General features: G+C 40.3%; 1 protein-coding gene across 2 annotated transcripts in view; it reads right to left on the bottom strand.

The window, feature by feature from the left end:
- Positions 1-26153, bottom strand: part of stk10 (serine/threonine kinase 10) — a 125885-nt gene that overhangs the window by 12670 nt on the left and 87062 nt on the right. The window contains exons 10-14 of one of the 2 annotated variants that reach the window (XM_072263722.1): positions 23884-24014; positions 23237-23360; positions 22769-22948; positions 19272-19364; positions 2703-2832 (exon numbers count right to left, since the gene is read on the bottom strand). In XM_072263722.1, coding sequence (XP_072119823.1) covers positions 2703-2832; positions 19272-19364; positions 22769-22948; positions 23237-23360; positions 23884-24014 — 658 coding nt within the window. The remainder of the gene's footprint in view (positions 1-2702; positions 2833-19271; positions 19365-22768; positions 22949-23236; positions 23361-23883; positions 24015-26153) is intronic. The other variant, XM_072263723.1, reaches the window with a different exon arrangement.

Below are 26153 nucleotides of genomic sequence, written 5' to 3'. Positions count from 1 at the left end.
AAGACAGGAGGGGGAGGGATGGAGCCAAGAGCTGGACAGTTAATTAACAAAAGGGATATGAGAGGATCATGGGACAGGAGGCCCGGGGAGAAAGAAAAGGGGGAGGGGGGGAACCCCAGAGGATGGGCAAGGGGTATAGTGAGAGGGACAGAGGGAGAAAAAGGGCAGAGAGAAAAAGAATGTGTGTATATAAATAAATAAATAATGGATGGGGTACGAGGGGGAGATGAGGCATTAGCAGAAGTTAGAGAAGTCAATGTTCATGCCATCAGGTTGGAGGCTACCCAGACGGAATAGAAGATGTTGTTCCTCCAACCTGAGTGTGGCTTCATCTTTACAGTAGAGGAGGCCGTAGATAGACATATCAGAATAGGAATGGGATGTGGAATTAAAATGTGTGGCCACTGGGAGATCCTGCATTCTCTGGCAGACAGAGTGTAGGTGTTCAGCAAAACAATAGTCTGCGTCGGGTCTCGCCAATATATAGAAGGCCACATCAGGAGTACCACCTCAATCACCTGTCCAGCTCTTGGCTCCATCCCTCCCCCTCCTGTCTTCTCCTATCACTTTGGATCTCCCCCTCCCCCTCTCAATCTCTTAGTAGCTCTTCCTTCAGTTAGTCCTGACAAAGGGTCTCGGCCCAAAACATCGACTGTACCTCTTCCTAGAGATGCTGCCTGGCCTGCTGTGTTCACCAGCAGCTTTAATGTGTGTTGCTTGAATTTCCAGCATCTGCAGAATTCCTCGTGTTTACACGTTCCTCATTCCTTTGTTTCACACCCCACCTCTGGGTCCAGCAACATACCTGGCTCATGGGACCCCAATGCCAACTGTAGTCTGGAATCCCAGCTCACATTCTGGACTACTAATGTGCATGCCAGGTCATCAGGATTTCTCAGCATTTAATGTTGCAGCATAATCTGGCTGTTTTAATGTCAATTTTGGTCCAACCAAGCAGAGTTCACTGCCAAGAAGGCCCACCAGTGCCTTTACTTCCTGAGAAAACTAAAGAAATTTGGCCTGAACCCTAAAACCCTCACTAATTTTTATAGATGCACCGTAGAAAGCATTCTTCTAGGGTGCATCACAACCTGGTATGGAAGTTGTCCTGTCCAAGACCGAAAGAAGCTGCAGAAGATCGTGAACACGGCACAGCACATCATACAAACCAATCTTCCGTCCTTGGACTCACTTCACACAACACGTTGTCAGAGCAGTGCTGCCAGGATAATCAAGGACATGACCCACCCAGCCAACACACTTTTCGTCCCTCTTCCCTCCGGGAGAAGGCTCAGGAGCTTGAAGACTCGTACAGCCAGATTTGGGAACAGCTTCTTTCCAACTGTGATAAGACTGCTGAACGGATCCTGACCAGGATCTGGGCCGTACCCTCCAAATATCTGGACCTGCCTCTCGGTTTTTCTGCACTCCCATTCCCATTTACTTACTTCCCATTTTTCTATTTTCTATTTATGATTTATAATTTAAATTTTTAATATTTACTAATTTTTACCTATTTTTATTTTTAATATTTAATATTTGTAATCCAGGGAGTGTGAAGCGCAGAATCAAATATCACTGTGATGATTGTACGTTCTAGTACCAATTGTCTGGTGACAAAGTATAAAAAGTATAAGAAGTATAAAAAGTACTGATGATTATTCTGATACCTTTTAATCAATTTCACACTCCATGAACCCATAACCTGGTCAGTTATTTGCCAGAACAAAAAATGTTGATTTTAACACTCAGGAACAATGTAGACAAAATCCGAATCCTGACATCAATTGTAAAGTCTCCATTGTCCTTGTTTTCACTCTGTTTGACTCAATCACTGTGTGGGTTCCACTCACTAGAACAGCTAGGATTAACTTTGCACACATATATTCAAATCATTCTACAGATGTGCAGTAGAGAGCATCCTGGAGGCTGTATTCACTCCTTAGTGCAGAAAAGTGTACTGTCGTGGTCAGGAAGATTCTACAACAGGTAGTCAAAATTGCCCAGCATGTCACCGGCACAGCCTACTTGCCATTACGAACACATACACGGAAAAAAGTGCCAATATCATGAAGGATCCCACCCACTCTGCTCATTGAATGCCTCTCCAACTCCCATCAGAGTGGAAGCTACGAAGCATCAACACCAGACCCACCAGACTCAAAACCAGTTACCTTCCCCAACCAGTAACGTTGATGAACACGTCCCCCCACCAAGTCCACCATTACTTAATTACTTCCAGTCAGTCACCTTATGTACAACCTAGCATCACTTAATGGATATAAAATCTATTTAAAGCTATCATATGCAATTATGTTTATTGTTTTTTTATTATTGTACTGTTTATCGTATTATTTTGGTGCTGTAACTGATCCAGAGTAACAATTATTTTGTTCTGCTTTACACTTGTGTACTGGAAATGACATTAAATAATCATGAATCTTACAGGATTTTGAACTGAATGATTTAGAATTAATTCTAAATCATTCTATAAAGAACTTTTTGAACCTTTAGTCCAGTTTATACCGAGGAACAATTCTAATTTTTTCTTAGCATACCCACATTTTGCAAACCTGATGTCAGTCATTCCCCAATTACATTGCACATATTCATCCCCATAACATCCTTTGGAAAGCGGGTAATATTTCTGATATCATGAAACTGTATACTGAATAATACCAGACTCCAAAAGAACCTCTTACCTCTCATGAGCTGTTGTTTCTTTGTAAGGCAGTCCCTTTCTTGATCAGAAATTTCCTTCTTATTCTGTGCAATTATTTTTTTCAGTGCCATATCTAGCTCCTGGTGCTGTTTTGATTGAAAATCCTGTTCCTAGATGGTTGCACAAAAGGAGTGTTTGGATTAAATAAATTTCAGGTCACTACATTAATATGCCACCTACAACTTACTCTCACAATACTGATAGTTACACCAATTGAAAATCTCTACATTAGTTTTAATTCTGCTACATCAACAGAGCAAGTTTACCACTGTTATTTGACTCTTGACAATGATACACAGTGACAAAAGAAAATGATAGGGGTTTTATAAGGGTACAAAACAATTAAAGAAATTCTGAATGATTTCCCTGACTTGGATTTTTAAAACCAGAACAATCCCTGAACATAATCTAAAGCTTAGAAGTATGGTTCACCCACTCAGGCAGATGAACAGGTTGGAAGAATTTAGCTGGGGAAAAAAAAACTACAGCTTAGACAGTTCTGCAGGTTCAAGATTAACTAGCTTCTATTCTGGTTTTTGGACTTAGTTGATTAAATAGGCCAGCATGGAAAACACAGCTCTTCCTCAGCTGGAGCAAAAGGTCTGATGGGCAGGCAAATTGGCAGTTTGTGAGTTGGTATATTCATTCCACTGCTTCTGTAGGGTTAATATGTGCTTCTGATACATGGACCTAGAAACTCATAACAGGCTGATAATCCCAGGAGTTCCTGTAAGACTGGACAGTTCCACCAACGTGGGTTAACATCCAATGCTGTTTGTGCAGACTTTTCTGCATTATTCCTGTGACTGTGTGGGTTCCCTCCTGGTGTCCGGGTTTCTTCCCTCATCCCAAAGACAGGTAGCTTGCTGGATTAATTGACCATTGCAAGTTCCCCTTAACATGTGACTGAGTGGCAGAATCGAATTGGAGTTGATGGGAACATGAAATTGCGTCGGACAAGTATAAACAGGTGCTTGATAGTCCAAAGAAACTATTTCAGTGCTTCATTACCACAAAAGTCAACAGGGATTTTGATATCTGCTCAAGGTACCTATAGGCATCACTGAATCTTTTCCCTTGAGCACCTGTTTATTTCCTTCCTATGGCAGAGCTTGGATTTAGTACCGTGCCTGCAAACAGTGTGGACTGCTCAAATGTAGACGTGCAGTACTGGAGCCTGTGCAGGGGACATCGAGTTTGGGTCTACTGAATTGAGGGTTTTGTAAACACAGCTTGTGGTATCTTGAGATACTTGCTCTAGATAGTTAGATTCTTAGAACAATATAGGAGTTTGAAAGTGAAAAATCACTTCATGTTTTCAAATGGCTAGAACAAATTCTGAGAACTGGGGAGCAGTTGCTTAATCACTAAGATTATGACCCTACCAATGACTTCTCCCCTCCTCCCCCCAAGGGAAACAATATATTGTCCTGCAGTCAGAATTTCCTCCTTTCTTGAAGATAGCCATCCCATCTCTCAGGTGCCGTGCTTTATTCTCCCGTTGCCAAATGTGGACGATGAGATTCAGTGGTCATGACGTAAGATGATCTTCACTGTCAAGTTTTACAATTACATGATACCATCTCCTCCCAAAACCTTTTTTGTTGGTAATTCCACTTAACTTCATGTCAGTCATGGTTGGTGCAAAGGCTAGTTCAGGAAGATCTCATTTAATATGTTATTCTACATATGTCTTAAACGTACTACATTTGTAAATATATTCACACTGACAAACAGCACTGCTATACATAAAAGGTGCAAACACGGTGGGAACAATCACATGCAATTTGTTCTTAATGATAAAAGATAATGTAAAGATAATTGATCAGAGCTTGAATTGGACTTAATGGAAATTAAGCTGAAGTTATGCACTAAATCTGTCCCCAAGCATCTTGTACAGTTTAATTACTAATGATAGAATATCAGAAACTAACATTAACAACAGGAATTCAGGAATAATAGTGCCTTCTTAAATTCTGTATTCTTAAGGAGGCTGAAGAGTGACTTAACTTGAAAGCCAGTTCAGCCATTTCCTAAAACAATTGATCAAAACTATTAACTTCTCTTAGCAACAAATGAAATTGTGATATTGCTTAAAATAATTATAATAAAAATGAACTTTGATCTTTATCAATAATTAGTAATTTAAAACGTAATAATAGGAAACCAAATTGCAACTTTTCAGATAAATTTCAAGTGAGTCATATGCTATCTGACAAACAAGTTATAATTGTAGTTCCAAATGGATTTAAACAATTTATAATTATTTCTAAATGGATTTTTTTAAACAAAGATATCTGCTGCAATCATTTACTACTTTATATAGAAACAGACCAATTGCCTAAATGTACTTGTTAAAATTAAGTTTCTGATGACATAGTAATTAAAATTTTAAAAATCACCAAATAACAACTAATAGAGATGCAGGATCAGGCGTTGAGAAGGAAAAAGAATAGTGTTGAGAAGGAATAATAAATCAACCATAATTGAGTGACAGAGCAGACTCAGTTGGACAAATGGCCTAACTTGCTCTCATGTCTTATGATTCTTTCAATAAGAAAATGTCAATCATTTACTGTCCTTAAAATAGAAAACACAGACTGGAGACTAGATCTTGTTTCTCCACTGATGTAAATGAACAAGACTGGACCTTGATGCACTAAAATCATCTCCCATGGGAGGGGGGTTGGAGTTACAGAAGTGACTGGCCAAGTAATTCACCTGATGTAACTTGAAAGCAGCACGCATTATTCACAAATACTGATTAAGAAAGCTATTTGCAACTAACTGGAAATCAGTTAGTTGCAAATTTCCTCTATATAAAAAAAAAGCAGCAAAACTTCACGTGTACATTGATAGTTGCTCAACATCCAGACAGCATTACAAAAGAGAAGGTGGTTTTCTATCTTAGCAGTACCTCTCCATTATTGAGAATATTAGCTGATCTTTGCAAACAATTCTAGTCTTATTATAAACACTAATTCCCTTCAATTCAAACACTTACATCAAATTGAGACATTCAGTTAAGTGAATTTTCCATAATCTAAATGAAAACATAATAGAAAAGAAAAATGGAGACCAGCTTGAGCTTTATTAGCCATTGAAGTATTAAACTGCAGAAATAATCTTGGTCTCTTAAATTCTGAAAAGAAAACTCATTAAAAATCCAACACAAGTTCAGTTGTTTCATCAGATTAATCCGAAATGATGATTCATCGAATGTGACTCTTGCGATGAAGTCCTGTTTAGCACATAAGATAAAAGGGGCTGTGCCCAGAGTGTCTGGTGTCTAATCACAAAAGCCTGGAATGCTTTCACATAATTGATAAACATACACATGATCGTTATTTTGTTAACATAACAATGGTAAAAATTTAAGCAAAAAAGCTATATAATAAAAATCCAAAACATTTGCAAGAGCCATAAAAGCGAGTAGAAAAGATGTGGAAAAATGTAAGGAAGAGGAAGTGGGCTTTGAGATCACAGCCCATTTGGATTCTGACACCAGCTTTCGGACATGTAACAATGCAACAGAAATCTCATTCAAAAATGCCAATGCAGATGAAAAGTGCTGTAGAACCTTTCTGGGCCACTATTTTGGTTGACTTTTATTTTCTTGTATGTTCTTGGGCTGTTCTTAAAATTTTAATGAATGTAAAGCAAATAAAGTAAAATATTCCTTCTTCTAAGTATGGATTGATTGGTTTCCTGCACTTGGGATGAGGACATTTAGCATTCAGGCTAGAAATTCATTCACACAATTCCAGAAAATAAATGCTGTGATACTGAGGAAGAAACAGAATAAAGCAATTTTGCACACCATTTTAGCTGCCGTTGCAGCCATTAGGAAATACACCATTTCATTTTATATTGGGATTTTTATTCGTTCTGGAGTACAAGAACCATAAATGATGACAGATATAGTGAACTGTGTAAAATCAGCACAATATGATACTCCCCTCCCCAACCTTATCAGGCCATCAGAAATAGGAATCGAATTAGGTCATTCAGTCCACCAAGTCTGCACGGCCATTCCAGATTTATGACCCCTCTGTATCCCATTTTCCTGCCTTCTCCCTGTAACCTTTGATATTCTTTCTAATCCAAGAACCCATCAGTTTCCAGTTAAATAGACTGAATACTTGGCCTCCACAGCCATCTGTGACAATGAATTCCACCCTCTGCCAAAATAAATTCCTCTTTATCCCTCTTCTAAAGGGATATCCTTCTATTCTGAAGCTGTACCCTCTAGTCCTAGACTCCTCCTCTATTTGAAACATTTTCTCATTCACTCTACTAGGCCTTCCAATGTGCCACAGGTTTCTATGATACACTCCCTCATTCCAAACTCTAGCGAGTATAGAGTCAGAGCCATCAAAAGCTCTTATATTAAACTTTTCATTCTCGTGAACATTCTAAGGACCCCCTCTAATGCCAGCACATCCTTTCTTAGAGAAGAGGCCCCAAAACTTCTCACAATTACTCCAAATGCAGTCTGATCAAATGCCCTATAAAGTCTCAGAATTACATCCTTGCTTTTCTATTCTAGTCCTCTCGAAATAAATGCTAACATTGTATTTGCCTGCCTTAACACCAACTCAACCTGCAAGATAACCTTTAGGGAGTCCTGCTTGAGAACCACGAAGTCCCTTTTTCATCTCTGATTTTTAGATTCTCCTTCTGTTTAGAAAATAGTAAACACCCTTATTCCTTCTACCAAAGTGCATAACTGTTCACTTCCCTACACGATATTCCATTTGCCACTTCTTTGCCCATTCTCCTAATCTGTCTAAGGCCTTCTGAAGGCTCCTTGCTTCCTCAACACTACCTGACCCTACACCCATCTTCATATCATCCTCAAACTTGGTCACAAAACCATCAATTCCGTCCATCCAAATCACTGACATATGTGAAAAACATTCCCAACACTGACCGCTGTGGAACACCTCTAGTCACCAGCAGCCAACCGGAAGAGTCACCTTTATTCCACTCTTTGCAAACTGCCAGTCAACCAATCTTTATCTATGCTGGTATCTCTCCTGAAACACCATGGGCTCTTACCTTGTCTAGCAGCCTCATGTGCAGCACACTGTCAAAGGCCTTATGAAAATCCAAGTAAAAAACATCCACTGACTCTCCTTTATCTATCCTGCTTCTTTTTTCCTCAAAGAACTCCAACAGGTTTGTCAAGAAAAATTTCCCACTAAGGTAGCCATGCTGACTTCAGCCTATTTTATCAAGTGCTTCCAAGTACCCGGAAACCACATCCTTAACAATTGCCTCCAACATCTTCCCAACCACTTAAATCAGGTTAACTGGCCTGTAATTTCCTGTCTTTTGCCTCTCTCCCTTCTTAAAGAATGGAGTGAGATTTACAACCTTCCAATTCTCCAGAACCATACTAGAATCGAGTGATTCTTGAAAGATCATTACTAATGCCTCCACAATCTCTTCAGCTACCTTGGGATGCAGTCCATCTGGGCTAAGCAATTTAACTGCTTTCAGACCTTTCAGCTTCCCAAGCACCTACTCCCTGGTAAAAAACAAGTACATTCACTTCTACCCTGAAACTCTTGAATTTCTGGCATACTTCTGGTGTCTTCCACAGTGAAGGCTGACACAAAACACGCAAGCCTCACTGCTATTTCTTTGTCTACCCCCATTACTACCTCTCCAGTGTCATTTTCCAGCACTCCAATATCCACTCTTGTCTCTCTTTTACTCTTAAATATCTGAAAAACATTTGGTATCCTCTTTTATATTATTGACTAGCTTACCTTAGTCATTCATCATTCCTCTTTTTTTTTAAAATGGTCTGCTTGAAAAACTTCGCAATTCTCTAGCTTCCCACTAATTTTTGCAAATTACATACCCTCTTCCTTTGCTTCCCTTGTCAGCCACAGTTCCCTCATTCTCCCATTAAAATACTACTACTTTCAGATGTATCTATTCTGCACCTTCCAAATTGCTCCCAGAAACACTAGCTATTGCTGTTCTGTCATCCCTGGTAGTGCCTGCCTTCCAATCAACTCTGGCCAGCTCCTCTCTCATGCTTCTGTAATTCCCTTTATTCCACTTTAATACTGATACATTTGATTTTAGCTTCTCTCTCTCTCTCTCTCTCTCTCTCTCAAACTGCAGGGTGAATTCTATCATATTATGATCACTGCCTCCTAAGGGCTCCTTTATCTTAAGTTCTTAATCAAACCTGGATTGGGTGATGTGTGATGAACCAGAAGTGCCTTTTCCTTAAGTGGGCTCAACCACAAGCTGCTGTTTAAGACACACACACCCCTTGGAGGCATTCTACAATTCCTACTCTCGGGATCCAGCATCAACTGGATTTTCCCCATGTACCTGTATATTGAAACCCCCATGACTATCGCAACATTACCCACTTACATGCCTTTTTGTCTCTCATTCTAATTTGTACCCCACAGGCCGGCTAATGTCCAGAGGCCCATATATAGCTCCCATCAGGATCTTTTTACCCTTGCAGTTTAACTCTACCCATAAAGATGCTACATTTTCAATCCCATCTCCAAGGATTTTATTTCATTTTTTTTTTAATCAACAGACCACCCCACCCCCTCTGCCTACCTGCCTGTGCTTTTGATACAGTGTGTATCCTTGAATATTAAGCTGCCAACTAGCTCTCCTTTCAGCTACAATTCCCTGATGGCCACATCATATATGCCAATTTCCAATTATGCTACAAGATCTACCTTATTCCTTATACTGTGCGCATTCTAATATAGCACATTCAGTTCCTTTCAATTTTGCCCACATGTTGCACTTCAACTCATCCCACTTGACTACAATTTTGCCCCATTATCTGCCTGTCCTTCCACAGTTTCACTAGACACGGCTTCTGCGTGTACATCAACCACACCCATTCTCATCCCTATCACTCCAATTCCCATCTGGCTGCCAAATTAATTTAAATCCTCCAACAGCTCTGGCAAACCTGCCCACAAGGATGCTGGTCCCCTGGAGTTCAAGTGCAGCTAGTCCTTTTTGTATAGGTCACATCTTCCTCAGAAGAGATACAATGATGCAGAAATGTGAAACACTGCCTTCAGCACCAATTCCTCAGCCATGCATTCATCCGCCCAACCATCCTATTCTTACACTCACTGGCGTGTGGCACAGGCAGCAATCTAGAGATTATTACCCTGGAGGGCTTGCTTTCAGTTTTCTACCCAACTCCCCATATTCTTTCTTCAGGACCTAATCCCCTTTCCGCACGTCATTGGTACCAATATGTACCACGACTTCTGGCTGATCACCCTCCCCCTTTAGATTGCTGTAGATCTGATCCCAGACATCCTGACCCTAGAACCTGTGAAACAACACTATCCAGGTGACTCTCACATCCACTGTATCTCCTGCCTTCTCATCTGTCTAAAGAATCCCCCATCACTACTACCTCTTCTACATCCCTTCTCCCTCTTCCCTTCTGAGCCACAGAATCAGACTCAGTGTCAGGGACCCGGTCACTGAGGACTTCTCCTGCTAGGGGTCATACATCCTAATAGTATCCAAAGCTGTTAATTATTGAGAGGAATGGCCACCAGTACTCTGCACTGGTTGTCTATTCCCTTTCCATCTCCTGATAATCAACTCCTTCAACTTTGGGGTGACAACCTTCCTATAGCTCCTATCTATCATCTCCTCATTCTTACATATGAGCTTAAGGTCAACCAGCTGCAGCTCCAATTCCCTAACGTTATATTGGCCTTTGACAAGTGCCTTATAGAATGCTTATTGAAAGCTGTTGAAAAGTCCCAAAAGGTCTCGACTCTTTTTAAATCTTGCATTGCCTAACAAGTGCTCATTATGACCGAATTCTGCCCATTGATCTAAAAAAAATGCTAATACCCACTTCCACTAAAACAATGCTCTTTAAAAAAGGACCACACAAACTGCATTTTTGTTCTCGCCAACATCTGTGACTTCCTGCAACTTCAGAGTTCATGTCAACTCTTTTGCAGAGGGGTCAGGGTGACATTCCATCTCAGCTTCTTAGCCTCCAGTTCATTCCTGGTTGTTAATCTCTGCTACATCTCCTGATCTGCTGCTTACTTTCGCAAGAAGGGAAATCACCCATATCTGTAGTCAAGGAAAGGAGGCAGAGTAGACAAGTATTTGTCTGCAATGCAAACTTTTCTAAAGCACAGGCATGTACAGTCTGTGCTTGTGTGCTTACAGAGACCTCCCTGGAAACTTTCTGACAGAAGTATCTGGCTGTGGACCTGGACATTCTCTATAGCCCCAACACTTAAAGAACAATTTTTGTAGTCACAGCACCAGGCTGCTCCAGTTCCTCTATCTTCCAGACAGCAATGTTCCACTTCCCTCCTAAGCATCAATTGCTGTAACAAATCCTAATGTCTTGTATAATAATGCGTCCCTTTAAAAAGAATGCACTTAGCGTGTTTACACTGCTACAACCGAAAATTCGCATCAACTATAGCATGCTGAAATCAACTTTGGTTCCAGTGCAGAAAAAGCCCATGATACTCTGCAAGTGGCACATGAAATTTCTTGCTTATGTAATGATTATGAACAGCAGAGTTGTCTAAAGGCAATTAGCCTGTAGTTTTTATAGATCACAGTTCAGAAAACATTGAGCCTACTTCCTTCAAATTCATCCCAGATATTGCTGTAAAATGAGCTGTAGTTTGCTCGGAAATTTGATTCCATCCAAATGCATGAAATGAATTTGAGGCAGAGGGTAAACTATATTGCACCAATGTGACTGTACAATCAGTTTAGTGCTACAGGCTGAGGATGGGCTTCTTGGTAAACTATTTCATGAGACTCAGTGGATGAAGCACACTGAGCTCCTTCCAAAGGCATTACACTACATCAACTGAGATTTCATTTGTAATCTGGCAATGTTTGTAATGATTCCTATAAAGTTTCACATTTGTTGAATTTAATATAGATAGATCCTTTATTGATCCCAAAGGAAATTACAATGTCATAGTAGCATTGCAAGTGTACAGATATACAAATATTAGAAGAGAAGAATTAAAAAAAATGTTACCTCAAACGGTCTAACAGGAGAGGGTCGTCACCTCCTTGCCTATAGTTTGACTCATTATAGAGCCTAATTGCTGACAGTAAGAATGACCTCATATAGTGCTCTTTGGAGCAGTGCAGCTGTCTTAAGTCTATTACTAAAAGTGCTCCTCTGTTCAGTCAAGGTGGCATGCAGAAGGTGAGAAACACTGCCCAGAATTGCCAGGATTTTCTGATGGTCCTTTGTTCTACCACAGCCTCCAGTGTGTGCAGTTTGACTCCTATAACAGAGCCAGCCTTTCTAATCAGTTTACTGAGCCTGTTGGCATCACCCATGTTGATGCATTACCCCAGCACACCACCATATAAAAGATTGTACTGGCAACAACAGACAAGTAAAACTTGTGAAGGAGAGGCCTGCATACTCTAAAGGGCCATAGTCTCCTCAGGAAATAGGGGTGACTCTGGTCTTTCTTGTATACAGCCTCAGTGTTGGTGCTCCACTCAAGTCTGTCATCCAGGTGCACCCCCAGGTACTTGTAGGTCTTCACCACATTCACAACCTCACCATGAGGTTCACCATGTTCACCATGAGAACAGTGGGAACAGTGCAGACTTAATCTTCCTAAAGTCCATCACCATCTCTTCTGTCTTACTGATGTTGAGCTGCAGATGATTCAGCTTGCACTATTTGATGAAGTCCTCCAATAGGGCCCTGTATTCATTCTCCCCTCCTCCCTTTATACATCCAAAGACTGCTGAGTCAGAGAATTTCTACAGATGACATGGCTCAGTGTTGCTCAATTTACAGGAACCACAGAGAAAGCTGGAGGAAGTCAGGTCAGGCAGCATCCAAGAAGAGGAATTAACAGTCAACATTTCAGGTAGAGACCCTTCTGCAGGACTGGAGTGTGTTTCACAACTTCACAACTTACCACAGTAAGATCCTTGCTGAAGTGTTTTACCCATGGACTGAAAAAATTCTAATTCTAGAGTAAATGAAAAACTATGGACAAGATCATATTTTGGTCTCTAAATAACTTGCCAAATATCTATAATTATTGCATACAATAGACAGAAATTATTTGCAGAATTTCATGGGTCGGCATTGAAAGAGGACTCAGAATAGTCCTGGACCTCCACTTGACCCTTCACCCTTCCCAAAATGCAATTTTTATCTCATTACAAAGATCTTTCAGACCAGGTATTGGCCTTTAATGTGAAATTTGCTATGTTCAATTCTCCTACAATTTAAAAATACTAGTTTAGTTATGTGTGTAATTACACAATATGTAACTGCGCAATTTTAAACATCCTCTAAACAAAAGACTGGTCATTGCAGAAATATATCTGCAACACATCAAAACTCACTTGGCAGACTTTACTCTCAAGCAGGTATGGCACCTTTAAGCGAACAAAGCTTCATCGCCATGGCCAGAAGTGAGGTGGTGGGGGGGGGGGGCAAGGCAGGACTCCAAGCTAGGCTAAAACAGAGGATTGAGATCCCCTCTACCCAGCATTGTCACCACATGTGCAGTCATTGAAGAACAAAATTGAGGACCTGAGGGCAAGATTGCTATATCAAAAGGAAACAAGAGATTGTTGTGTTCTATGTTTAACAGAGACATGGCTTACTCACAGCTTGCCAGATATGGCAATCAGACCTGAAGATTTCTTGATTCACAGGATGAACCCAACTGCTGATTCAGAAAAGGCAAAAGGTGAAGGTGTGGGCTCATGATAAACTCTCAGTTTTGCTCCAGTGCGGCAGTAAGGGGAGCAAGGAACTCTTGTTCCCCTTACATTGAACACCTAACTATCAAATGCCATCCGTTCTATTTATTTAGGGAGTTCTCATCAGTGATCCTCACCAAAATTTACATAGCAGCTGACTATAATCAAACACTTGAGATACTGCATGATGCCATCACAAAACAAAAAACACACATTTCAAATCATAGTCAGGGACTTATATCAGGCTTGCTTGAAGAAATCTCTGCCCAATTACCATCAGCATATAACTTGTAGCATCAGAGGTCCCATTACATTAGACCATTGTTTTACTAAGATAAAGAATACTTACTGTTCCATGCCCAGATCACATGTCAGGAAATCTGATCACTTGGCTGTACTTCTCTTACCAGCATACAAGCAGAGGTTAAAAGAGCAAGGCTCCAGAGATTAGGACAACAAAAAGGTAGCTGAGGGAGGCAGAAGAGACTGCTTTGAGTCAGAAGACTGGACTATGTTCAAGAACTCATGTAGATGAGTGTGTCCCCACAAAATCATTCAGTCATCCGGGCCTTCTGGTTGGGGACAAGTCACGAGATCTGCAATCTGCTGAGGGCCAGATCAGAGGCATTCAAGTGCGGTGACCAAGTAAGTCACAAGAGGTCCAGGTACGATCTCTGGAAAGCCATCTCATGGACAAAGTGACAACTCTGCACTAAACTTGAATCAACAAAGGACACTCGACAGTTGTGTCAGGTCTTGAATTCTATCAACTCTTATAAAGTTAAACCAAGTGACATAGGAGACAACAGGGATTTGCTTCTTGATGAGCTCAATGCCTTCTGTGCTTGCATTGACTGTCAAAACATGGAGGAACCATCATAAATGCCCACAGGCTCCAATGATCCTATGACTTCGGTCTCTGAGGCAGACATGCAATCATCCTTCAGGGGTGAGAGCCCACATGGGGTATCTGACTGAGATCTTTTAACCTCTCGCTTCAGCAGTCGGAGGTTTCCACCTGCTAAAAGCAGGTTTCACTTATACCAGTACCTAAGAAGAATGAGGTAACCTGCACCAATGACTATGGTCCAGTAGCACTTACATCCACAGTGATGGAGTGTTTTGAGGAATTGGTGATCAAACACATCAACCCCTGCCTGAGAAGTGCCGTGGATCTGTTCTAATTTGCCCACTGACTCTGTACTCAACCCTGGAACATCTGGACAGAAAGGATGCATATACAGTCGGCTCTCCTTATCCATGAGTTCCAAATGCATGAATTCAAACAACCGTGAATCGAGAAAACCCGGAAGTGCTCTTCCAGCACTTTTATTCGAGCATCTACAGACTTTTTTTTCTTGTCATTATTCCCTAAACAATGTAGCATAACAACTATTTTACATAGCATTTACATTGTATTAGGTATTATAAGTAACCTAGAGATGATTTAAAGTATACAGGAGGGTGTGCGTTGGTTATTGTGGATCGGGATTAAAAAAAAACCGAAGTTCTCTTACTAAGTAAGTCGGAACAGGTACATCCAGTATTATTTCCCGTCAGTTAGTCAAACGTTTGTCTTAGTATATAGTATATATTTTACCTTCCTATGCATATAAAACTTAAGAAATGTATGTTTCAGTGCCGGGCTCGGGAACGAAAATTCCCGAGTTCGATCCAGTGACAGACTGCTCCCCAGCGCGCTGTCCAACCCTGCCAGGTTGATGTGGAGCATCAAAAACCCAAAACCCCAAAATTAAACCACTGCGTTGCTTAGTAATAACTGTAGCTTTCATTGGGGCAGGGATTTTCTCACTTTATTCTTTAAAATTGTTCCGATCGTTGACCGACCGTAGCCTAACACTTTTCCAATGACTGATGGCGTTTCACCTCTTTCTGATTGCTTTATTATTTCCACTTTATTTTAAATCGCGATCGTGGTTATTTTTGTGAACAGAAACACTGTGGATTCAGAGCTCCGCCGCTGGGTCCTAATGTCCAACACACTGAGACAAGTTAAACAAGGTCCGGGGTTCCGCTGGGTCCTAAGGTCCACCACATTAAAACAGGTTGAATATGGGACTTGAGCATCCACGTTTTTTGGTATCCGCGAGGGGTCCCGGAACCAATCCCTCGCGGATAAGGAGGGCCGACTGTACCAGGATGCTCGTCATCAATTAAAAATCAGTGTTCAATACTATCATCCCCTCAAAACTAATCAATAAGCTTCAAGATATTGGCCTCAATATCTCCTGTGCAATTGGATCTCGATTTCCTCATTTGCAAACCCTGGTCAGTTTGGATTTGCACTAACATCTCCATGATCTCCATCAACACAGGTGCACCTTAGTCCCCTGCTCTTCTTGCTTTATGACATGGCTAAGCACAGCTCCAATGCCACATTTGAGTTTGCTGACGACACCACTGACATAGACCTAATCAAAGGTGGTGTCAAATCAGCATATAGGAGGGAGACTGAAAATCAGACTGAGTGATGCCACAACAAAGTCTTACTCAATGTCAGCAAGACCATGGAACTGAGCATTACTTCAGGGGGCAGAAACTAGCGGTCAATGAGCCAGTCCTCATCGGGGAAGTCAGAGGTGGAGAGGGTCAGCAACTTTAAATTCCTGGGTGTTATCAGTCCAGAGGACCTGTCCTGGGCCCCAGTGCACTTAAGTGCAATTATGAAGAAAGCACAGCTCCTACTTCCCTGAGTTTGTGAAGATTCAGCATGATTTAGCATAACATCTAAAACTTTTTAAAACTTCTATATGCGTGTGATGGAATACATTGACTGGCTGCATCACAGCCTGGTAAGGAAACACCAATGCCCTTGAACGAAAAATCCCATGAAAAGTAGTGGATATGGCCAGTCCATCATGGGAAAAGCCCTCCCCACAACTGAGCACATCTACACACAGCATTGCTGCGGGAAAGCAGCATCCCCAACCACCCAGGTCACACCACAGGCAGGCAGCAACCCATCTGTATATCATTAGTTTATTGTTCAACATTCTGCTTTAAGTGGGAAACATGCTTAATGTTACAAATACCAGTAATTAACATCTAACAGAAAGGTGAGAGGATTCAGATCGCTGTGACATGGGTGGGAGCTGTCAATGTTAGCTCTGTTGCCTTGTCTCTCCTCACAATGGCAGCATCCTGCAGAACCACCCACAACATTGAAAATAGAAAAAACAGAAACGCTTATCAGATCGGGCAGCTGTGGAGCAGGGCAACAGAAATTACCCTCCTGATCGATGAGCTGTCATTAATGAAACATGACCTCTGTTCTCCTCCACAGTTGAGAAATTGATACTGGTGAAAAGAAAGCAGTACGTTGGTTTATTATTGCCGCATGTTCTGAGATACAGTGAGAAGTTTGTCTTGCATACTGTTTATACAGATCAGATCTGTTGAGTCGGTGGGTGAGGAAGGCAAATGTGATGTCAGCTTTTATTTCAAGAGGACTAGAACATAAAAGCGATGTAATGCTGAGGCTTTGTAAGACACTGGTAAGGCTTCACTTGCAGCATTGTGAGCAGTTTTGGACCTCTTATTTAAGAAAGGATGTGCTGACACTGGAGAAGGTTTAAAGGAGGCTCACGAGAAAGATTCCAGGATTGAATGGCTTGTCACTTGAAGAGTGTTTGATGGCTCTGGGCCCCTATTCACTAGAATCCAGAAGAATGAGAGGGGACCTCATTGAAAGTTATCGAATGTTGGAAGGCCTTGATAGTGGATGTGGAGAGAATGTTTCCTCTGGTGGGGGAGTCCTAGAGCACACCTCAGAATGGAGCCGTCCTTTTGAAATGGAGAGGAGAAGGAATTTCTTTAGCCAGAGGGTAATGGACCTGTGGAATTTGTTGCCATAGGTGACTGTGGAGGCCAGTTATTGTGTATATTTAAGGCAGAGGTTAATAGATTTTTGATTAGTCAGGGTATGAAGGGATATGGGGAGAAGGCAGGAGATTGGGACTGAGAGGGAAAAATCAATCAGCCATGACAAAATGCTACAGCAGACTCAAAGGGCCAAATGGCCTAATTGTGCTCCTATATCCTATAGTCTAAACCATCAGGCTCAGGAATAGTTATTATCTCAATCATCTGGCTCTTGAACCAAAGGGGATAACTTCACTCAACTTCTCTTGGCCCATCAATGAAATGCTCCCAGAATCTATGGACTTCATTGTTAAGGGCTCTTCAACTCGTGTTCTAGGTATTTATTGCTTATTTATTTATTATTATTTCTTGTTTGTATTTACACTGTTTGTTGTCTTCTGCACAGCGGCTGAATGCTAAAGTCGGTGTAGCCTTTCATTTATCTATTATAGTTATTATTCTATTATGGATTTATTGAGTATGCCTGCAAGAAAATGAATCTTAGGGTTGTATATAGTGACATTTTTGTACTTTGATAATGAACTTACTTTGAATTTTGAGTAAGCATTCAAGAATAGTTAGATCAGGGGTTCCCAACTTTTTTTAAGCGGAGGGTCTGTGAACTCTAGGTTGGGTACCCTGGAGTTAAATACATAGCCACAATTACTCAGTTCCATGGGGTAGCCCAGCTGCTGTTTCTCATGGTCTGGTATTTTAATGTTGTTATCATTCACAATGTAAACAGAACACTTTGAAGCAATGCACATCCAGATGCCACCACTACTGTTACACCAATAGTGCTTATACTGTACACTGCAGGAAAAGAACAATTAGAGGTTATTCAGCCAAAGTATCCAATATTAAGAACTGCCTCTAATCTTTAACTTCATTGAACCCAGCTGTTAACACAATTTAAGTAGCTTCATTAAACTAAGACCCAAATCCCAAGTAGATCATATGAAACACATTGGAATATTACCCCCCCCACCCCCACCCCCACAAGTTTGCAAGAGTGAAGAGAAAACAGAAAATAAGCTAGGAAAAAGATATCCATGTTTGCAGTGTGTGGTTAGTTCTTTGCAAGAGCTAATTAATAGATTAATTAATAGTGTATATCAGTAGTACAGTCAGACAGTCCAATCAAGAACACCTCATATTCCACTTGGGTAGCCTACAACTCAATGGTATGAACCCACTCTCAGTGTTCCTTTCCCACTTCTACCTGTGTACTGAGGTTTTTTCTGCCTTTATTCAATGTTTCCATTTACCTTATTCTCCATTACCTGGATTCAACATCCTAACCTACCTAGCTCCATCTGCTCATCACCCCCACACCCCCCCCCGATCCATATGGGGTTTTCCTCCCTCAGCCTACCCTTCCTCCTCTCTTCCCCATATGGTTCCACCCCCTTCTCTGGTTCCACATATCACCTTCTAGCCCCTGCCTCCATCTTTTTCCAAGTGGTTCCATTTGCCTATTTTTCTACACTTATCCATTTACATCTATCACTACCAGATCTCCATCTCTAAACTTCCACTTTTCCCACCTGGGTCCATCTGCTATCATTCCCCATTTCAAATTGTTCCACTCCTGATCCACCCCTCCTTCTCACCTCTTTATACTGGCCTTTTTTGCCCTACACCTTCAGTCCCACTTGACCCAAAATATTGACCCTTCCTTTGGTCTATAGATTTGGTCCTGCCGAGTTCCTCCAAGAGTTTTTCTTTGCTTATAATATATAAATGGAACAAAAGAAAGCAAATATGTTTTTAGATGTGGTAGACAGAGAGAAGTTTAAAAAAAATCTTAAAGCTTTGGCCAATTGAAATCAAGGACAGGTAGAAGCAGCTTACTTATCCAGTTTTAGGCCCGTTTTAATTCATTATTGCCACTTAGTGCTGCTACCTGTGTTTTTTTCTTCTGTGCAAATTCTCCCATTTTTTGTTTCAAGCTGTCTTTGCGTTGGTTTCTGGGAAGGTTTTCAACCTCACTCTTTACCTAATGTGCAACAAAAATACATATTTTAACAGTTAACTTAATCATCTGGATCAAGGGCAGAGATTTCAGGATCAAGAATGTGGGTGGTGAAACTAAGTATGAAGTCCATTTGTGCCATTTTGTTACGGTTAGTTAAGATAAATATATAAAGTATTTCAATTTTCTATTGATTAATTATGTTTCATTGTACTTCAAAATTAATTCTCAGCTACACCTACTGTGCACTGCACCAGTATATAAAATACTCCAGAAGATATAAGTCTGCAATAACACAATATACAGATAATGCTCAGCAACTTAGGCAGCAGCAGAATTCGAAGAAGAATATTCTCTCTGACACCAGAAATAATTCAGTGACCACCATTGTTCACCTCTCCCTTTCCCATTCAGGTGTAGAGAGAGCTGCATCTGCTTTCACTCCTCAACCATCACCAACTCCATAACCCTAAACACAAAATAACCCTCTCCACCATTCAAGGTTCTAATTTCTAAGCAAAACAGCTATTTACATTCTACTTTTCTCAAAATTACATTCATGTCACCAAATACAGAACTACAGCTGTGTGGGCATCTTTCAGGATTCCTGTGACCTTAACTTCCAGTTGTGCCTGCTTTCAACTCCAATGACCTTTTTCCAGCATCCAGCTCAACTTAAATAAGCATTACTTCTTTAAATGAAGCATACTACAGCCTCCTGGACTCGATTAGGACAATCTCAGATTATGATCAATGCTCTGATGCTTTCCTTCACACAGTAGCTGCTGCTGCTGATGCCCCCTATCCAGGTTACATCTTTCAACCTATCCTCTTCAACTGCTGAATGTTCTGTTAACCTCTACAACCTTCCAAAGACTTTACCTTTCACTCTTCCTCCCTACCCTCATCCCTGTGCTTACCTAAAACATGTCAAATCTCAAACTTCTCTCAGTTCTGATGAAAAATCATCAATTGAAATGTCAGCCATGCTTTAAATTACATATACTGCCTGACTTGCTCAGTCTTTCCAGCTTTTTTGTGTCTGAATTACAGAACTGTGGCTACAAGAATGCAATTTAAGTTCAATAAGGGTCTCAAAATAAAAAGACTGCAAAGCAGATCTGACCTCTCAGTGCAGTTGTGCACCACATTGAAAAGTGCAAGATACCCTTCCCAAAAAGCACAGTTCTGTGCTCCATAGTTAGATCAAATTTCAATTCAAATAGATGCAAAGTGAAATCCGCTATTTTTTTTGGAATCAGGTCATCCTCTTATTGAAAACGTTTAACTGCCCTACATTATCTTCCTTTTTTTTTACAAAACATACTTCATAATTGATAGTTTTCTTCAACGTGATCAGATGGAAAGGATTGTCAAGAGCTCAACTAAATTTTGCAACAAATTTGCCCTGCCACAGAAAGGCATGAAGAAGTGAATGGTAGTCTCAGGGATATCAATATAAAAGTTTCTGAATCCCTGATGAGAAGACAAAGTACTTTGTGTGTCATGAATGACGAAGTGTCGCTTTGGATAAGAGAAACAATGAAGAGATGCTTTGAAGACCTTGGGGAATGAAGCAGGAAATGACATATTGAGTCTCAACTTTGACACAGTAACACTGAAAGGAGAAGAAAATGATTAAAACAGTTTATTTACATATTGAGTGGAATTATTGGAAGAGTTGTAGACAGCAGCGGTCAAGCTGGCACTGAAAAAATAAATAATGGTCAAAAGGTCAGCAACGAATCACAAAACAAATACATCTTTAATCTATGCCACACACAGAAGCACAAAAGAGTTTAGGAGGGGCCACATCACCCTCCTCTTCCAGAAGAATTTCTTTACTCAGGAGCAATGAGAATATGGAACACACATGGAGAGGCTGAAACAGAGAGCAATGACTTTCCTGATGCATACAAGAGACAAGTAAAGGGACACTAGCGAGATAGCAACGGGTTACTCTGGTGGGAACAGCTGCACAGACAAACTTGCATAAATGGCTTATTGTTTTCTAAGCTCAGCTGTTTCTTCAGTTGTAGATACTGCTGGAGATTTGTGAATAACTGGAAGACAATTTTCTGAAATAATTTACTTCTGAATAAATGGATTAGTCATTTTGCATGGAAGTGGTTTATGTTTTCATTGTGGGTTGTTGTCTCTGCAGGTTTTAAATACTATACCAGGTAGTATATTTTAAAATATGTGCACGAATGAAATGAAACACCATAGCAAAGTTTGCTGCGTATTTACTAACTGGATACAGTTTCATAAAAATAAAATCTTACATCTTCAATCACAACTAGAGTTTTCACTGAGGTCCCAGAATAGGACTTTGGTGTTATAACAATGAGTGTCTGGGGGAAAAAACTGGCTAGACAGGAAATCGTAAAAGTTTCTTTTCTGTCCCAATGAATTGTCTATAACACTGTTAACCGGTGCTCTGTTTTTGCAATAATTTCAAAAGAATCCTACACTCTGATGCTTTTTCCTATCAAACAATAAGGCTCAAAACACATCGAGTCCCTCTGATCAAAATAATAGCACTTGATTATGGAGTCAATTATTTTTCTTATCTTGTGGACGATTTCAAGTTACACAAAATCTAAAGAATTACTAGCTTGACACACCAATGGGAAAGTGAGATGTTTGCTATTTTTCTAACAATATCTCCCATCATGTCAGTCATGCTATGATACAAGATTAGATATGCACTCTAGAGAAGAATGCAAATCAGGATCCCTCAACATGCTCTTGTACACATTAAAATAGTCCCTTGTGATGAGCCAATTCAAAAGATACTTGCAAGTCTTTAACAGCAAGCACCTAGCAAAAAGAAAAAATACGAACTGTAGAAAAGTGCAAACTGTATGCAGTTTTAAGTAAAAAGCTGCACCATTAAAAGCACCAGTTCTGCAGTAACGCTATTAACAAGCCAGATTTTTCAATGATAAAAAAAGTTTACAACATCCTTCAGGTATAAAGATGAAAAGTGAGCAAATATGTACATTTATAGACTTTCAACAGAAAACCACAGATCCCACATATTATTAACATTTAGTTTTCTGTAAATGAAAGGAAGTTGAAAAATCAAAACAATATGGTTTTAAAAACAAAGTAACCAAAGGCAGCTTAATTATCTAATTTTAAATATTTAGACTACAACAGGAAATGTAAATCCACAGTACTTGAGTTATGCATACCATCTGCAACTTGCACTAGGCCACTCAGAAAATGCATTTGATGAATACAATACTAATATCAAGTAGTAATTTGAAGGCCTACAACCAAGTAAAAGGATTTAATTGTTACTAATAGTTATTATTACACATACTGCTTGTTATGATTACATTTCATGATTCAACATTTTTCTGCAAGCTTGCTGGGAAGCTAACTTAATAACATAATTTATTGCATTTGTATTTTTTTACCTCTTTCTTCTTTGCTTTCATTTGATCCATGAATTTGGCATACTCCCCCTCTTGCTCAGCTTTGATTCGTTTGGCTTCGTCACGCAACCGGTTTGTGTGGTCCTGTTCCATTTTCTCAATTTGTTGTTTCTGTTGTCTTTCCAAATTCTCCAACTCTGTGTCAAAGAACTTCCTTTTTGCCTACAGAGAAATTTTTTTTTGTTTGTTTGCATTATTAAAGACTACTGAAAATCGTAGCTCACGCTATCAAAGTGCTTTGATGAGCTAATGCCAAACATACTTGCAAAGTTTTAATGGTGACCTGTTAATCTCTAGTTTTTATTCCTCAAATTACTTCTGAAAAAGTATTTAGAACTTGGACTTCATTTCTCAAAGAACTAAGCTAGGAGGAGACATGGTACTCCAATTTTCATGGCCATTTTGTCACATGTCACAAGTAGTATAAAGAGAAAAATAAATAATTCCTACATTCATTTCTTGTTCAAAGCGGCGAAGCATTTGCTCCAACTGTTGCTGTAGCTTCAAATTAAGTTGAGTTTGAGCCCGATGTTCCTCCTTCTGAAGTAATCGCAACTCCCGTAACTCCTGTCTCCTGTTAATTTAAAACAAGAATGTAAGGTTGAGAGGGTCAGTGATGTGCTACAGATAAGGCAATTTTTGTATGAACTTAATTTATTAAAATCTTACAAATATCCTTCATAATAAAGCAAAAAACCATTTCAATAACATACAAATGCCCACCTAGAATTAATAAGTCACAGTTTCCATTGTTATAGAAATGAGTTTTGTTCAAATTCACAGGCAAACCTTGTAAACTAAAATAAAGAACTCCAAGTAGGTTGTGAAGACATCAAATGCTATGTGTTGCAAATCAAATCACAAACAAGAGAAAATCTGCTGATGCTGGAAATCCAAAATGCTGGAGGAACTCAGCAGGCCATGCAGCATCTATGGAAAAAAAAGTGCAGTTGACATTTCGGGCTAAGACCTGAAAAGTCAACTGTACTTCCCCCCCACCCCCCCCACATAGATGCTGCCTAGCCTACTGAGTTCCTCCAGCATTTTGTGCATGTTGTTATCAGTCAAACATCTTTAGCTTCAAAAAGTCCAAGTACCTTAGGAATCGCATTTCTTCAGTTTTCTTCTCATCTTCACCAATAATCTTTGACGTGGTGACACTTACTTCCACCCCATCTACAACAAATTTTCTAGTTCGCTTCAGGGTTTTGTTATTAGATTTATTTCCCTATACAAACAAGCACAGAATAACACTCATTAATTGTAAAGGACACATGGTAATCCATATTCAACTATTCAATTGCATTCTAAACTTGGCAAACACTAATAATCTATTTTATTGCACATGCTGCTGATCATATTTCATTAAAGATTTATTCAGTAATATGTGGAATCATGAAGGAATATGTGCGAGTTCTCTGCAAATGCCATGAACTGTGGATTAATATCTCTTACATCATCTCTGTTTGAGTTATGTATTCTACTGTTTGAATTCCAAAATGGTCAAGTTGAATGTGCTCAGAGTTTCAACTGAGTGACTAGTAATATTACTGAATATGCTCTATCAGCCAGTTGGAATCACTGACAATCCATCAAATTTACTCATCTCTGATATGGTCTGGCATATCATTTTAAGACACATTCCATGTTTTCTGCTACTTTCTTTTTGCACACTGCAACAATGCGCGATGGAGTTCTTGTGCACTACAATGGAAGCACTAGGGTACCACTGACCATGTCAGTCATTGTCCTTCCCCAGTGCCGGTCAGAGTTTTGACTGAAGCCCTGGTGTTGCACATTTGAGCTTGGAAATAAACTGCTGGATGAATGTAATGGGTCATCCGTGGAGGCAGATGGATGGCTGACATCTTGAGTTGAGATTCTCCATCAGTGAACCAGGTCAGGATGAGATGGGGGAGGATTAAAAAAAAAAGTGTGGTGAAGTATCAAAGGACGTAGTAAGTCACCAACTTAAGTGATTTACAGTCTCGTATGTTGGTAGGTCACTGTCTTCCCAGAACTCTCCAATTATGGCTGTTCCTAGTCCCCTGCATGTTCAAAGTCCCCCAGAATACTGAATAGAAGTGGGGAATGGCATCTTCCTGTGTGTCTCTCTATTAGAACAAATAGCTGCATTTCAAGTCAAGTTTATTGTCATTTAACTATATACATTATATAATGTATGTAAAAATATAATGTATATAGCAATGAAACAACATCTCTCTGAACCAGGGTGTAAAGCACGATAGTACACATAACGCAAGATAATTTATGAAGGAAGGAACAAAATCTACAGTTGAATCACACATAAGTAACAAACTAAAGTACATTAATATTAAATATTGTAAGGCATGGAACACATTAACTAGCAACACTTCGAATACAGTGCGGCCAGGTGTTCGGAAGCCTAATGGCCTGAGAGAAGAAACTGTTTCTCATCCTGAAGCTTTCATTTTTATGCATCGTAGTCTCCCGCCTGATAGTAGAAAGTCAAAGGCGATGCTGGATGGACGGGCGGGATCCTTAATAATACTAAGGGCCCTGTGTATGCAGTGCTCCTGATAAATGCCCCTAATGGATGATAGGGAGACCCCTATGATCCTCTCAGCCATTCTCACAGTCCTCTGTAGGGACTTGCGGTCCGATGTTCAACTACTCCCATAACAGACAGATGTAACATGTCAGGTCGCTCTCAGTGATGCTCCTGTAAAATGCAGTTAAGATGAGGGTGGGGGAGCCTTGCTTGCCTTACTCTTCTTAGGAAGTGGAGGCACTGCTTTGCCTTCTTGTTCAGGGAGGTGATACTAAGGGACTAGGTAAGGTCATTCATGATGTGAACTCCCAGGAATTTGGTGCACTTAACGCTCTCTATGGAGGAGCCATGTATTCGCAAAAGGGGATGGCTCATCTACACCTTCCTGACTTCCTTGGTCTTCTTCACATTTAAGCTTAGGCTGTTCTTCTCACACCAACCCACCAGCCGCTCCACTTCCCCTCCATACTCTGTCTCCTCATCGTTCTTGATAAAGCCAACCACTGTTGTGTCATCCACAAACTTGATGACACAGTTTGAGCTGGATCCTGCAACACAGTCATGCGTCAGTAGTGTGAACAGCAGCGGGCTGAGCACGCAGCCTTGAGGAGTGACAGTTCTCAGCGTAATGGGACAAGAGATGTTGCTGCGCACACAGACTGGCTGCGGCCTTACTGTTAAGTCCAGTATCCAGTTTCATAGGGAGGTGTTGAGACCCAGTTTATTCCACTCAAAAATAAACTCAACTGCATATTATCAAAATAAAACAGTTACTGACTTTCAAGGAAATAGAACTGGACAAGATTCCAGTGTTCCATTATATTCTGTACATTA

Source organism: Mobula birostris, chromosome 7 (genome assembly GCF_030028105.1).
Source record: "Mobula birostris isolate sMobBir1 chromosome 7, sMobBir1.hap1, whole genome shotgun sequence".
In the NCBI taxonomy this organism is placed as follows: Eukaryota; Metazoa; Chordata; class Chondrichthyes; order Myliobatiformes; family Myliobatidae; genus Mobula; species Mobula birostris.
The sequence above is the reverse complement of the archived record's forward strand: the minus strand, read 5'-3'. Positions and strand labels throughout refer to the sequence as shown.